Source organism: Mastigoproctus giganteus, chromosome 11 (assembly GCF_048544385.1).
Source record: "Mastigoproctus giganteus isolate SK-2022 chromosome 11, ASM4854438v1, whole genome shotgun sequence".
Classification (NCBI taxonomy): Eukaryota; Metazoa; Arthropoda; class Arachnida; order Uropygi; family Thelyphonidae; genus Mastigoproctus; species Mastigoproctus giganteus.
In genome coordinates, this window is record NC_143585.1 from 68,135,075 (window position 1) to 68,151,945 (window position 16,871).

The window sequence follows — 16,871 nt, forward strand, 5'->3', positions numbered from 1 at the left end:
GTAGTAGCCAGGTGGGAAGGAGCAACAGTGCATTGCACATGCTTCTTGATTAGACTGGGGTTCGAGCCCATCACCACCAAATACGGAGGATGCGGAAAGGTCAGGGAATGACCACCGCATATCCTGGAGCAATATGGCCTTAGTTGCTAATGCTCCTAAAAAAAAACCAGCGCTTACTGCACATCGTATAGTGAACGGTACTTTACTATGGTGATTCCATCGTAACGTGATTTTATTGTACAGTGAACCAATTGTAAAGGGGGGGTACATTGTATTTTTAACTATTTACGTGAAACTTTGGATAATTGGGGCAGCCGCTTAATCGGGCCAAAATGCACTAGTCCCGATGTGTCCCAAATAACCGGAATGGAGTGTACTACTTTTGCTTCTGGAGCTTGTTAGTATCAGTGTGATTCATAACCACAAGTTTTGCAACCTTGCTCTACCAGTAAAATAAACAAGTTGGAATACTGCTTTAAAGAATGTAAAATTAGATCTCAAATTAGACCTCTCTCTCAAAATTTAGCTAAGAATATTGGCTATATTATGATGGATCTCTAATTTCTAATGCAATTTCTTCCAAGGCATTGCAAGAGCCATTTCTACTCTATTTCTCTCTCTCTCTCTCTCTCTCTCTCTCTCTCTCTCTCCCTCCCCATATTTTGCAGTGTGACATTTGGTGGTGTAACGTGAGAATTAGACGTGTCAGTAACTTGTGTGAACACAGATGACACAAGTATTAACTGCTTTCAAACATCTATGATCAATGCTTTCCAAATGTTTTTTGATTCTGACAAATACATAAATGTGTTGCCATAAAAAAAAGTTAAAAAAAATAATTAATTTGGCACCACACCCAGCAGACTTTTGTAATTATTCAACACCTCACTCCTTTCTGTTCCTTGCCTTTTAAGTTGATGGTAAATGCAGTAGAACACAGCTTCCTGTGCTTCAAGCCAAAAATATGTAGATAACAGTAAGGGAGAGAAAAGATTTGTGATACTATGCATAACCAGTGATTAACAATACCACCTGAAACCAACCTAATCAGTTATTAGCTCTCAAAGAGAAAAAACAAATACAGAGCTCATCAGCTGCCAAGTATGAAGAAATGTCATGAATTTTTAATCCATTATTCAATAATTGTATTGTAATCAATCAGTTATATCAGTATATGCAGTGAAAGGAAATCATAGGAAAAACAGTGCTGATGTGCTGTCAGAATTTTGTGAAACCCATTGGGACATGTGACACCCACTTTAGAAAGTTCTGCTATAGTAAACATGGCTATATCAGTACAATATTTAATAGGCTGCCCGTTCTCAAACCATAGGTGATAAAGACAATACACGTATTCAAAGGCAAAAGTTACTAAGTAACTTTTGGGTTTGTTTAAAAGGATTTAAAAGGGTTTGTTTTTATGTTTCTTAAAATTTTTATTGTATTTATTGATTTTAACACTGATACCTTAATTTTACATAGTTACATTATAATTATAGTGATTTTTACTACACACACTTAACTTTTTACATTTTTATTTTAATGCGCATACATGAATTAAAGTATCTTTTAGTTACAACGTGGTTAGTGATTTAGAGGTTTTCTTATGTAGCATATCCCTGACTTTAGAAAGTTTTTTTTACAGTGTAGGGAAAGAAGTGGAATGACAAAAGCAAATGAATCAACATTTAACTAAACAAATTTTTAATTAGCTTGATGGCTATTAATGATACTTTTCATGAAAATGATGATGAATTGTTTTTGATGAAATATAAAATAAAAAATTAAAATATGCAATATTTAAAATTTCACTGACCTCCACTTGTTAGAAGGGAATGATGGACTTTCAGGGAAAAACTTCTGAGAATCATTTTGCATATATTCTATGGAAAAATCATATATTAGGTGATCAATGGAATATATTTCACTCCTACATTCTCATGCAAGGCATGAGATTTAGTTTCATTAAATTGAATTGTTATCAGAAAAGTTTAAATTCTTATTTAAATGTATAGTTGATGTCATAAATTTAATATTATGTTTTTTTTTTCCTAATTTTTAATATAGGCTGTCCTAAGTATGTTTGAAGACATGGGAATGATATCACAATGGAGGATACACAGGCATACCTTGGCAAGGTCCTTTCAGTTTTATATATTGCTTTTATCATTTTTGAGTTATAGTTTTCAGATATTGAAGGAAACAAGAAGTTGACTTAACCTAGCATACTGCTGGGTAAGATTTAAAGTACTGTATTATGTAGTACAAACTCCTAAAATTTACCAGCAAACATTTGCAAATATCTTTCAATAAAGTAAAATTTTTGCAATGACAAGTTTGTGCGAATGCAGCATATTAGCACACAGCAATTCTAAAAAAAGCTAAAAGCGGTATTGTTATAGTTATATATCATATTGTGAATACCTTCACAATGAGTTGCCATAATATTGCACTACTTTGAATAAGTAATGCTTCACCAGTGGAGAAGACTATTGTTACTTATTCTCGGTGGGTGGGTGGGTTGGTAGGTACCCTGGTGCTGCAATATCATGGCAACTCATTGTGAGGCTTCCGTAGCCAGGCGGGCAGAAGCAGCAGTGCATAGCACACGTTTCTTGATTAGACTGGGGTTTGAGCCCATGACCACCAAATACGGAGGATGCGGAAAGGTCAGGGAATGACCAGTGCATATCCCCAGAGCAATATGGCCTTGGTTGCTAATGCTCCTAAAAACCAAATAACAAACTCATTGTGAAGGTATTCACAATATGAGATATAACTAAAACAATACCATTTTTAGCTTTTTTTTTTTTTTTTTTTTAGAATTGCTGCAAACTAATATGCTGCATTTGCACAAACTTGTATGTTGTCTGATTCTTTCACAGCCCGAGGCTTAAGCCCTTAACGTGCCCTAGTAAAATTTTTGATAATATATTTAATCACTAAATTAAAGATATAAATAATTATTGTTTATCAATGAAAGTAAACAAAGTTACTTAAAAATAAGAATTAGAAATACCTTTATCTACAGTGCTTGAATTTTAGTTTAGTTTGGCTATTAGGAATAACTTTCACTGGAATGAATTACTTTATAGAATTATTTTTCTCTTGATAGACATTTTCTTTTTATTTACTTGAAAGACCTCTTGGCAGACAGAATTTTCAATATAGATATTCCTTAATGGAAGGAATATCTATATTTTCAATATAGATATTCCTTGCCCTTAGCAATAACGTTAGTCCACGTATATAAAATCCAAATTAAATCAGTCTACCTTGTGAAGGTAGACTGATTTAATTTGGTAACAAATGTTTTTGAAAAATTGACTGTTTCGGAGATATTTGAGAATGCACGTTATAAATGTTGAGTTAACTAATAACTGTCATATTTTTTTTTTTTTTTTTTTATGAAAACCCCAAACACGAAAGGTATCAAAACCTATAGTACTTAGTACTGTGCATGGGTTGAAGGAGAAGTATTGGGGGAGGGGATGCCAGAAACTTTGCTCTAGAGACTAAACACGGGTTTCACCACTTCAAGCCTCCAATAAGCAAAGTGGTGGTATTTCACCGGTTGATGAAAGTCATCTACCATCTGTGATATTTGTATTAGAAATAAACATAAATAATTATTGTTTATTAGCATTAGTAGAGGCATATGAGGCAAGAAAGCAAGCTTATATAGCATCAGCCAAATAAAAAAAAAAAAAACAAAACTTCCCATTTCATCCATCCATTCACTCCTTGTCTAGTTCTGCCTTGAACTTATTTAAGTTGTTGACCTCCACCACGACAGATAAAAGTTCCAACTATCATCTACCTACTAGCTAAAGGCAAATTTCCGGACATCTATTCTATAATTGTCTTTCCTCAATTTGAATTTATGTCCACTCAGGTGAGTAATCTCAGCAAGAGGAAGAATCCCATCAGCATTGAGCTTGCTGAAACTATTCAAGGCCTTATACACCTCAATTAGATTCCCTCTCAGGTGACTGGGCTCCAGATGCTACAATTTTCAGAACTTAAGCCTTTCTTGGTAACAGAAACCCTTTATTCCATTCACCAATTTTGTTGCCCTTCTCTATACTCTTTCTAGCAGCTCTACATCCTTCCTAAAAAGATGGCTCCAGATCTGTATGCAGTACTCAAGGTGTGGCCTGCTCATTGCCTTATACAAGGGGACAATCACCTCCTTATCTCTGCTAGCAAAATTCCTGTATATCATTGACAAGACACCATGAGCTACTCTTGCAGCCTGTCTTCACTGCTTAGAAAACTTCATATCTGACTTCACAATTATCCCCAGGTCCTTTTCATTCTCCACTACCCTGAGTGTAGTACCACACAATTGGTATGTTACTCTGCAGTTACTGCTACCCATATGCAGTACTTTACACTTATCAATGTTAAACTTCAGTTGCCAGCTCTCAGCCCATCTACTCAACTTTTCTAGATCCTGTTGCAGTAGTGTACTGTCATTAACAACACTGCCAACCTTCATGTCTACTGCAAACTTGGACATTAACCCTGATATACCATCGTCAATGGGCCCAAAACCGAACCCTGGAGGATTCCACTAATAACGTTAGTCCACGTATATAAAATCCAAGTATATGATATCAAAATTATTTTTTGCATCCAGTTCCTTTGTGACCACATCATAATATCCAATAAAATTTGTCAGGCAAGACTTCCCCTTAGCAAATCCATGCTGTGTCTGAACTATAACTGCAGTCTTGTCTAGATGATTTTGCAGTGCTTCTTTAACCAATGACTCCATTATTTTCCCTGTAACAGAAATTAAACTAACAGGTCTGTAATTATTTGTGTCACTCTTTGATACCCCTTTGTGGATTGGTGACATATTTGCACATCTCCAGTCGATGGCGATCTCTCCTGAGTCAAAGGAAGCTTTCATAATTATGGCTAAGGGTTTGCTTACTTCTTTGCAGGCGCCTTCGTAGCCAGGTGGGAAGGAGCAGCAGTGTGTAGCACACACTTCTTGATTAGACCGGGGTTCGAGCCTGTCACCACCAAATACGGAGGATGCGGAAAGGTCAGGGAATGACCACCGCATATTCCCGGAGCAATATGGCCTTAGTTGCTAATGCTCCTAAAAACCAAATAACAACAATACTTCTTTGCTGCCTCCTTTAATATAACTGGATAGATCCCATTCACTCCAGGTGCCTCCTTGTGTTCAACTTCAACAATTTCCCCTCCACTTTGCTCTCAGTTATTACAAAATAATTTAGCTCCTTGTTTATTTCCCTATTATAAAGAAAACAAACAGTTATTTAAAAATAAGAATTGGCAGTATCTTTTATATACTGTTCTTGAATTTTAGTTTAGGTGGGTTATTAGGAATAACTTTCATTAGAGTGCTGTTGGAGGTTTGGTTATAAATGTCAAAAATAAGGTCCCATTTTAATAATCAATGGTTAGTTTATTTATTCAATAAATTGGTTCCCTTCCTGGTGATATGCTTTTTTTTTTTTTTTAAATTAATTATATTTCTCATTTATATCACTTAGTTCTGTCACTGAATTGTTATGTTTAGATTTGATGAAGAATATTCAAAGTAATAAAAATACGGGGAAACTCTTTCACACATTATTTTATTAGGTTCAGCTATTATCATTTTACTTATTATATCCTGATTTACAATGTCATTCATTTGAAAAAATGCATTAATTACTTAATTTTGTGTTTAAAAAAAAAATAACTCATTAAATTCTGGTTGTATTCAATTCCTGGTTGAGGCTTTTCAAATAGTATATGATTTATCTTTGTAGATGCAAATGCAAATGCAAAACTTGAGACTAATATTGTGAACAAATATATATCCAAGAATATATTTATGTCCACTCAGGTGAGTAATCTCAGCAAGAGGAAGAATCCCATCAGCATTGAGCTTGCTGAAACTATTCAAGGCCTTATACACCTCAATTAGATTCCCTCTCAGGTGACTGGGCTCCAGATGCTACAATTTTCAGAACTTAAGCCTTTCTTGGTAACAGAAACCCTTTATTCCATTCACCAATTTTGTTGCCCTTCTCTATACTCTTTCTAGCAGCTCTACATCCTTCCTAAAAAGATGGCTCCAGATCTGTATGCAGTACTCAAGGTGTGGCCTGCTCATTGCCTTATACAAGGGGACAATCACCTCCTTATCTCTGCTAGCAAAATTCCTGTATATCATTGACAAGACACCATGAGCTACTCTTGCAGCCTGTCTTCACTGCTTAGAAAACTTCATATCTGACTTCACAATTATCCCCAGGTCCTTTTCATTCTCCACTACCCTGAGTGTAGTACCACACAATTGGTATGTTACTCTGCAGTTACTGCTACCCATATGCAGTACTTTACACTTATCAATGTTAAACTTCAGTTGCCAGCTCTCAGCCCATCTACTCAACTTTTCTAGATCCTGTTGCAGTAGTGTACTGTCATTAACAACACTGCCAACCTTCATGTCTACTGCAAACTTGGACATTAACCCTGATATACCATCGTCAATGGGCCCAAAACCGAACCCTGGAGGATTCCACTAATAACGTTAGTCCACGTATATAAAATCCAAGTATATGATATCAAAATTATTTTTTGCATCCAGTTCCTTTGTGACCACATCATAATATCCAATAAAATTTGTCAGGCAAGACTTCCCCTTAGCAAATCCATGCTGTGTCTGAACTATAACTGCAGTCTTGTCTAGATGATTTTGCAGTGCTTCTTTAACCAATGACTCCATTATTTTCCCTGTAACAGAAATTAAACTAACAGGTCTGTAATTATTTGTGTCACTCTTTGATACCCCTTTGTGGATTGGTGACATATTTGCACATCTCCAGTCGATGGCGATCTCTCCTGAGTCAAAGGAAGCTTTCATAATTATGGCTAAGGGTTTGCTTACTTCTTTGCAGGCGCCTTCGTAGCCAGGTGGGAAGGAGCAGCAGTGTGTAGCACACACTTCTTGATTAGACCGGGGTTCGAGCCTGTCACCACCAAATACGGAGGATGCGGAAAGGTCAGGGAATGACCACCGCATATTCCCGGAGCAATATGGCCTTAGTTGCTAATGCTCCTAAAAACCAAATAACAACAATACTTCTTTGCTGCCTCCTTTAATATAACTGGATAGATCCCATTCACTCCAGGTGCCTCCTTGTGTTCAACTTCAACAATTTCCCCTCCACTTTGCTCTCAGTTATTACAAAATAATTTAGCTCCTTGTTTATTTCCCTATTATAAAGAAAACAAACAGTTATTTAAAAATAAGAATTGGCAGTATCTTTTATATACTGTTCTTGAATTTTAGTTTAGGTGGGTTATTAGGAATAACTTTCATTAGAGTGCTGTTGGAGGTTTGGTTATAAATGTCAAAAATAAGGTCCCATTTTAATAATCAATGGTTAGTTTATTTATTCAATAAATTGGTTCCCTTCCTGGTGATATGCTTTTTTTTTTTTTTTAAATTAATTATATTTCTCATTTATATCACTTAGTTCTGTCACTGAATTGTTATGTTTAGATTTGATGAAGAATATTCAAAGTAATAAAAATACGGGGAAACTCTTTCACACATTATTTTATTAGGTTCAGCTATTATCATTTTACTTATTATATCCTGATTTACAATGTCATTCATTTGAAAAAATGCATTAATTACTTAATTTTGTGTTTAAAAAAAAAATAACTCATTAAATTCTGGTTGTATTCAATTCCTGGTTGAGGCTTTTCAAATAGTATATGATTTATCTTTGTAGATGCAAATGCAAATGCAAAACTTGAGACTAATATTGTGAACAAATATATATCCAAGAATAGTTTTGATAATGTACAATAGATTTATAAAAAAATATTTGTAAACAATAATTCATTAGCTACCTATAATACAACTGGTTGGGACTATTAACTACATTATTCTCCTGAACCTATTGCACTGACTGTGCTTGTGATTTGGGGTATTGTCATTTGGATACAAATAAAGCCTCTCTCCAAAGAAACACAATGCAAGTAAGGCAGAATTGTTTCTAATTAATCATAGTTTTCTTCTATTTTTGATAATACTGTGTCATTTGGTTATTTTCAAAGGGGTTTGCACATATACTTTACATGTATCAGAGATGTAGGTTTGGGAAGTTTGGTCTGTAGAGGTTGACTGAAAGTTTATGAAATTCATTCCCCACCCATAATGGGTGGGAGGATATATACTTTGCATGTATCACATATACTTTACATGTATCATACTTTACATATACATTACATACACAAATTACATTACTTTAGTTTACATTACATACTTTACATTACTTTACTTTATATTACTTTACTTTATATTACTTTACTTTACTTTACTTTACTTTACTTTACTTTATATTACTTTACTTTACTTTACTTTACTTTATATTACTTTACTTTACATTACTTTACATACGCATATACTGTGCATGTATCAAAGATAAAGGTTTGGAAAGTTTGGTCAATGGAGGTTGACTGAAAGTTTATGAAATTCATTGCCCCCCTCATTATAAGCTAGGTTCATATAATGGACATGGTCCTTTTTTGGTAAAAACCCCTTGAGCAAGTGAAAAATTTCATACTGATATTACCTAATATTGGAAGAGAAGAGTAATGCCAATTTTTATTTAGCTTAACTTTGGATGGTGTTTATTGGCCAAAAAAGTATCTGAATTTGCCTTCATATGGCTTTAGTGTCATTTGTTAAACTTTGATAGTAATTTTTTTTTCCAGGTATCAGGCGACAACTCAGCGTTGTTATGGGCCTATATGAGAGCATTAGCATTAGTAGAGGCATTTGATGCAAGAAAGCAAGCTTATGCAGCATCAGCCATAATAAAAAAAATAATTAAAAAAAATAACCACTTTCACTTCACCACTCTGTTCGTTCGAAATACCTGTCCAGCTGAGCCTTAAACTTATTTAGGCTATCAACTTCCGCAACAAGGGATGGACGTCTGTTCCACCAACCAACCACCCGCTGGCTAAAGGCAAATTTCTGCACGTCTATCCTACATCTGTCTTTCCTCAATTTGAATTTATGCCCTCTCAGGTGATTATTCTGAGCAAGAGGAAGAATCCAATCAGCATTGAGCATGCTCAAACCATTCAAGCCTTTATACACCTCTATCAGATCACCTCGCTGGTGCCTAGTTTCCAGACACTGTAATTTGCAAAACTTAAGCCTTTCTTCGTAAGAGCACCCCCTTTGTTCCATTCACTAATCTTGTTGCCCTTCTCTGTACTTGTTCCAGCAGCTCTACATCCTTCTTGAAATGAGGCCTCCAGACCTGTATGCAGTACTCTAGGTGTGGCCTGACCATTGCCTTATACAAGGGAATAATAACCTCCTTATCCCTGCTAGAAAAATTCCTATATATCATTGACAATACACCATGAGCTACTCTTGCAGCCAGTCTGCACTGCTCAGAGAACTTCATATCTGCCTGCACAACCCCCCCCCCCAGGTCCCTTTCATTCTCTACCACTGTCAGTATAGTACCACAGAGTTGATACGTTGCTCTAGGGTTGCTGTTTCCCATATGTAGTACTTTACGATTACATTTTTCGATGTTAAACTTCATTTGCCACCTCTCAGCCCATCTGCTCAACCTTTCCGGATCCTGTTGCAGCAGCATAATGTCAGTAGTGTCCTTGAAAACCCTGCCAACCTTCGTATCGTCTGCAAACTTGGACATTAAGCTTGATATACCATCATCAATATCATTTATAAATATAGAAAACAATAATGGACCCAATACTGAACCTTGAGGGACTCCACTAATAACATTAGTCCACGATGAGCAGTGTCCATTGATTACCACTCTCTGTCTTCTCCCCCTCAACCACCCCTTTATCCATAGCAGCAATTTGTCTCCAATGCCACACTGCTCCAATTTGTGCAGCAGCCTTCCATGTGCAACAGTATCAAAAGCCTTTCTAAGATCCAAGTATATAATATCAAAGTTATTCCCTGCATCCAGTTCTTTTGTGACTGCATCATAGTATCCAATCAAATTGGTCAGGCAAGACTTTCCCTTAACAAAACCATGCTGTGTTCGAGCTATAACTGAAGTCTTGTCTAGATGATTCTGCAGTGCTTCTTTAACCAGTGCCTCCATTAATTTTCTGGGAACAGAAGTTAAACTCTCAGGTCTATAATTACTTGTGTCAGCCTTTGATCCTCCTTTGTGAATTGGGGTCACATTTGCACATCTCCAGTCCATGGGTACCTCTCCTGAGTCCGAGGAAGCTCTCATATGGTTAAGGGTTTGCTTACCTCCTTTGCTGCCTCCTTTAATATAACTGGATAGATCCCATCCACCCCAGGTGCCTTTCTTGTGTATATCTTCAACAATTTCTCCTCCACTTTACTCTCAGTTATTACAAGATCCTCTAGCTTACTGCCAGAGTTGAATACACCTCTGGCATTCCCCTCGCTGAATAACTCCTCACGTGTGAATGTCAATGCAAAATATTCATTTAGTTTGTTAGCTACCTGTGCAGGATCATCAACAGTTGACCCATTGATATTGAGTGGACCAATCTGATTCATTCCCTTCCTTCTAGAGTTTACATAAGTAAAGAAGTCTTTGCTGTTTTTCTTTGCTTCCCTTGCTAAAGATTTCTCGCAATCTGCCTTCGCCTGCCTAACCTCCTTTGTAACTTAGTTACAGATCAACTTGTATCTATCATAGGCTTCTGTGTCATGTGTTAATTTGTATGTATCCCATGCATTTTTCTTCTCTGCCATATGTCTCATTAGTTCATCTGACATCCATTTAGGCCTAAACCTTGAACAATAAGAGCTTGAAGGACAGGGTGGATGCCCTCGAAGGATTAAAAGTGAGGGCCCATCAAGCTCTCAGCTGCCCACACCAATGCCAGAGCTTGCACTTGGTCATCACGCAACACGGCGGCAGCCCCCAAGGCAGAATGCGCTGGTCCCAAAGGAACTAGCAGTTATTGGTGATTCTATTGTCAGGGAAACGGGAAACATGCTTTGTAAAAAGGATAGGTGGAACAGGACCAGGGTATGTCTGCCAGGGGCAAAGGTTGATGACGTTGTAGAGCGGATATCATCATCTTTAAGGGCACAAAAGGTGATATAGTTGTACACGTTGGCACTAATGATATTAAGAGTAGGAGATCGGCGGAATTACTTAACAAGTACAGGTCACTGTTGAAAAAAAGCCGTGAATTAGGGTTGAATTTGAATTTGTTACTCATCTTATATCCCCATATAAGATGAGTAACAAAACAGTTGAAGAATCATATTTGTAACTGTAAGGTGGATGAATTTTATCAGTGTAACAGTGTGACAACTACAAGAAAAATGATTTTTATTGTTTATCATACAGATGCTTCTCTGAGCAGAGAAGGACAGCTCATGGGGTTTTGTCAATGATATACAGGAATTTTGCTAGTAAGGATAAGGAGGTGATTATCCCATTGTATAAGGCAATGGTCAGGCCATGTCTTGAGTACCGCATACAGGTCTGGAGTCCTCATTTTAGGAAAGATGTGAAGCTGCTGGAATAAGTACAGAAAAGGACAATGAGATTGGCGATGGGGAACAAAGGGGTACTCTTAACAAGAAAGGCTTCAGTTCTGCAAATTGCAGCTTTTTGAGGCTAGGCACCTGCAAGGTGATCTGATTGAGGTGTTTAAGCTGAATATTGATGGGATTCTTCCTCTTGCTCAGATCACACATGTGAGGGGGCTCAAATTCAAATTGAAGAAGGACGATTGCAGAATAGATGTGCAGAAGTTTGTTTTTAGCTAGTGGGTGGTTGATTGCTGGAACACACTTCCTGCTGTTGTTGTGGAAGTTGATAGCTTAAATAAATTCAAGGAAAAACTAGACAAAATATTGGAGAGAGTGAATAAGTGAAATGGGAGGTGGCTTTTTTTTTTTTTGGCTGATCCTGTATAAGCACCGTTTTGCACTGGTGCGGTAATGTTTGATATTTAAATTCTGCTGACGAGGCTACTAGAGACGGTCGTTTTCAAAGCCGCTAAGTGGATTTTTCTTATTTATTGATTTGAAATTATTGTTTTTCTAAAACTTTTGATTTAAATTTAGTAGTATAACATTATTTTGTGATTTTCTGATTAATTTGGTGTATTTATTCTTTACTCGGCCTTGTAATTGCATAAAAGTATCGGTAAAGGTTTCCACGTGTTTCAACTCCGCTAACCGTTCGTAATTTTCCCGCCTTTGTGATACGATATACCGTACTAGATAGTGTTAGTTGAACTTCGTTAGCAGTTAAATTGTACGTTTAAATAAATACATATAACGACTTAGATTACAAACGTAATATAATTAATTTTATTTAACATAATTAATTATACATATAACCACTTAGGTTACGTAACATAAATAATTAGTAAAAACAAAAAATTAATACATAACTTGATTCGAAAGTTATATAAAGGGATTTCGCAGATAACACTCGTTACTGAAACGTAAATATTTCGTAGATAACACTCGTTACTGAAACGTAAATATTCCGTAGATAACACTCGTTACTGAAACATAAATATAGCGTTATAACTGTGTTTGGATACAAGTTTAGGATTTAATTTTGTACAGAAATTGAAATTTTATTGAAAGTAAATCTAAATCATGACTCAAACCAGAGCAGCAAAGCAAAGGGCTCAAGCTAATGGGAATGCTGTGGCCCAGAGGAGAACTGAGGGGGGCAGTTGTCCTCTGAATCACAGCCTTGTAAGATGCACTATTTGCTTGATGTTTGCGGAGCAGTCAAGTATGGGACATGATACTGCCATGGGGGATGTCTTTGTGTGTGTGCGATGCAAGGAGTGTAAGGAGATAAGGCGACAACTCAGCGTTGTTATGGGCCTATATGAGAGCTTGAAGGATAGGGTGGATGCCCTCGAAGGATTACAAGTGAGGGGCCCATCAAGCTCTCAGCTGCCCACACCAATGCCAGAGCTTGCACTTGGTCATCGCGGAACACAGCGGCAACCCCCAAGGCAGAATGCGCTGGTCCCAAAGGAACTAGTAGTTGTTGGTGACTCTATTGTCAGGGAAACGGGAAACATGCTTTGTAAAAAGGATAGGTGGAATAGGACCAGGGTATGTCTGCCAGGGGCAAAAGTTGATGACGTTGTAGAGCGGATATCATCTTTTAAGGGCACAAAAGGTGATATAGTTGTACACGTTGGCACTAATGACATTAAGAGTAGGAGACCGGCGGAATTACTTGACAAGTACAGGTCACTGATGAAAAAAAGCCGTGAATTAGGGTTGAAATTGAAAGTGTCTGCAATTCTGCCCAGACACGATAGGAGGGAGTATATGATGAGAGCCCTGTCAATCAATTCGGCCCTGGAAAGATTGTGCAGGGCTCAAGGGGTAGAATTTTTTTCAGCCTGGTCTGTACTTGTTAACAGGAGAGACTGCTTCTACAGGGATGGGATACACTTAAATAGAAAGGGTGCAAGAATGTTTGCTGATGCTATCGAGGCAATGTTAGGTGGGTCGGAAAACTGCTAGATTGGGGGGATACAAGGACTAATAGATTAACAGTAGCCACTGGCAGAGGTGAAAGTGATTCTTGCACTGCTTCTATTGGAATGAGCCGCAGCCTGGAAAATAAGATGCAGGATATTTCAGAGACTGCTGGGAATCATTGGGGTACAAGTAAACACATGGGTTGTGTTAGGGTAGCTAAGAAAAAGAACAGGTGCATGTATACTTGTGTGTACACCAATGCTAGGAGTTTAGTAAATAAATTTGATGAATTTGAGGTATTGCTCAAAACATCAAAGGCAGATATTGTGGGGATTTCAGAGACGTGGTGTCACACAGATATAAGAAATGCAGAACTGGAATTTGGGGAGTACAATGTCTACAGAAAGGATAGACAGGATAGGAAGGGAGGAGGGGTTATGCTATTAGTTAAAAAACACATAAAATCCAAGGAAGTGAAGCCAGTCGACATCGCTGGACAGTGCAGTGTCGAGTCAGTTTGGTGTGACATAAGCATTGGGAGATCAAAATTGAGAGTAGGAGTGTGCTATAGGCCTAATGACTCTGATGAGTATAATAAGAAACTGTTCGGAGAAATAGAGTGGGCCAGTAAATCAGAGAGTCTTATAATGGGGGATTTTAATTTCCCAGATATTGACTGGAATTTGGGGGCTGGTCACTCACACAGTAGCAAGGCTTTTGTGGATTTATTGGATGATTGTTTTCTACATCAGCATGTTCGGGAGGCAACTAGAGGGAGTAATACTCTTGATTTGATTATCAGTAGTGATTCTTCATGCATTAAGAATCTGCAGATAAATGAACCACTTGGTGGCAGTGATCACAGTGTGCTGAAGTGGGAGTTACTCAAAGAGGTAACTACCATTAGGGGTAAAGGGAAGGGGTATTGCTTTCGTAAAGGCGACTACAATGGACTGAGACAGTATTTAAATTCTATACAGTGGGATCAACTGATGATATTGCCAACAGCAAATTCAAAATGGGAAGCATTCAAAGAACTTATCGTGGAAGCTACTAGGCTTTACATACCAACTAAGAAATATTGTTCAAGGTTTAGGCCTAAATGGTTGTCAGATGAACTAATGAGGCATATGGCAGAGAAGAAAAATGCATGGGATACATACAAATTAACACGTGACACGGACGCCTATGATAGATACAAGTTGATCTGTAACCAAGTTACAAAGGAGGTTAGGCAGGCGAAGGCAGATTACGAGAGATCCTTGGCAAGGGATGCGAAGAAAAACAGCAAAGAGTTCTTTACTTATGTAAACTCTAGAAGGAAGGGGATGAATCAGATTGGTCCACTTGAGATCGATGGGTCAACTGTTGATGACCCTGCTCGGGTAGCTAACAAACTAAATGAATATTTTGCATCAACATTCACACATGAGGAGTTATTCAGCGAGGGGAATGCCAGAGGTGTATTCAACTCTAGCAGTAAGCTAGAGAATCTTGTAATAACTGAGAGCAAAGTGGAGGAGAAATTGTTGAAGATAAACACAAGAAAGGCACCTGGGGTGAATGGGATCTATCCAGTTATATTAAAGGAGGCAGCAAAGGAGGTAAGCAAACCCTTAGCCATAATTATGAGAGCTTCCTTGGACTCAGGGGAGGTACCCATTGACTGGAGATGTGCAAATGTGACCCCAATTCACAAAGGGGGATCAAAGGCTGACACAAGTAATTATAGACCTGTGAGTTTAACTTCTGTTCCCGGAAAATTAATGGAGGCACTGGTGAAAGAAGCACTGCAGGATCATCTAGACAAGACTTCAGTTATAGCTAGGACACAGCATGGTTTTGTTAAGGGGAAGTCTTGCCTGACCAATTTGATTGGATACTATGATGCAGTCACAAAAGAACTGGATGCAGGGAATAACTTTGATATTATATACTTGGATCTTAGAAAGGCTTTTGATACTGTTGCACATGGAAGACTGCTGCACAAATTGGAGCAGTGTGGCATTGGAGGCAAGTTGCTGCTATGGATAAAGGGGTGGTTGAGGGGGAGAAGACAGAGAGTGGTAATCAATGGACACTGCTCATCGTGGACTAATGTTATTAGTGGAGTCCCTCAGGGTTCAGTATTGGGGCCTTTATTATTTTCTGTATTTATAAATGATATTGATGATGGTGTATCAGGCTTAATGTCCAAGTTTGCAGACGATACGAAGGTTGGCAGGGTTGTCAAGGACACTACTGACACTATGCTGCTGCAACAGGATTTGGAAAGGTTGAGCAGATGGACTTCGAGGTGGCAAATGAAGTTTAACATTGACAAATGTAAAGTACTACATATGGGAAACAGCAACCCCAGAGCAACGTATCAACTCTGTGGTACTACACTGACAGTGGTAGAGAATGAAAGGGACCTGGGGGTGGTGGTGCAGGCAGATATGAAGTTCTCTGAGCAGTGCAGACGAGCTGCAAGAGTAGCTCATGGTGTATTGTCAATGATATATAGGAATTTTTCTAGCAGGGATAAGGAGGTGATTATTCCCTTGTATAAGGCAATGGTCAGGCCACACCTAGAGTACTGTATACAGGCCTGGAGGCCTCATTTCAGGAAGGATGTAGAGCTGCTGGAACGAGTACAGAGAAGGGCAACTAGATTGGTGAATGGGACAAAGGGGTTCTCTTACGAAGAAAGGCTTAAGTTTTGCAAATTACAGTGTCTGGAAACTAGGCACCAGCGGGGTGATCTGATAGAGGTGTACAAAGCCTTGAATGGTTTGAGCATGCTCAATGCTGATGGGATTCTTCCTCTAGCTCAGAAAAATCACCTGAGAGGGCATAAATTCAAATTGAGGAAAGACAGATGTAGGATAGATGTGCGGAAGTTTGCCTTTAGCCAGCGGGTGGTTGGTGGGTGGAACAGACTTCCATCCCTTGTCGTGGAAGTTGATAGCCTAAATAAGTTTAAGGCTCAGCTGGACAGGTATTTCGAACGAACAGAGGGGTGAAGTGGAAGTGGTTATTTTTATTTATTTATGTTACTTTTTTTTTTTTTTTTTTTTTTTTTGGCTGATGCTGCATAAGCTTGCTTTCTTGCATCAAATGCCTCTACTAATGCTAATGCTAATGCTAATGCTAAAGCTTGCATTCTTGCATCATTTGCTAGTGCTAAATGCTATCGTCGGTTCACCAAATTCCACTTGGGCATTGCAACCTTTCTGATGCCCATTGTTCAGGAAGGCCACTGGACTGTACAAAAATTTCACTGGGCTTTTTGAAAAACTGTTCTGCTGTTAAGACAGATCCACATAAAACTAACAAATGCTTATAAAGGAAACACTTAATATGTAATGTATCAGTTGCA

The 16,871-nt window shown here is 37.9% G+C and overlaps 1 protein-coding gene across 1 annotated transcript in view; it reads left to right on the forward strand.

Moving 5' to 3' along the window:
• The window catches only part of LOC150078091 (cGMP-dependent 3',5'-cyclic phosphodiesterase-like), a 329,128-nt gene that overhangs the window by 228,459 nt on the left and 83,798 nt on the right, over window positions 1-16,871 (forward strand). The window contains exon 18 of the mRNA XM_090384462.1: window positions 2,068-2,138. Coding sequence (XP_090240588.1) covers window positions 2,068-2,138 — 71 coding nt within the window. The remainder of the gene's footprint in view (window positions 1-2,067; window positions 2,139-16,871) is intronic.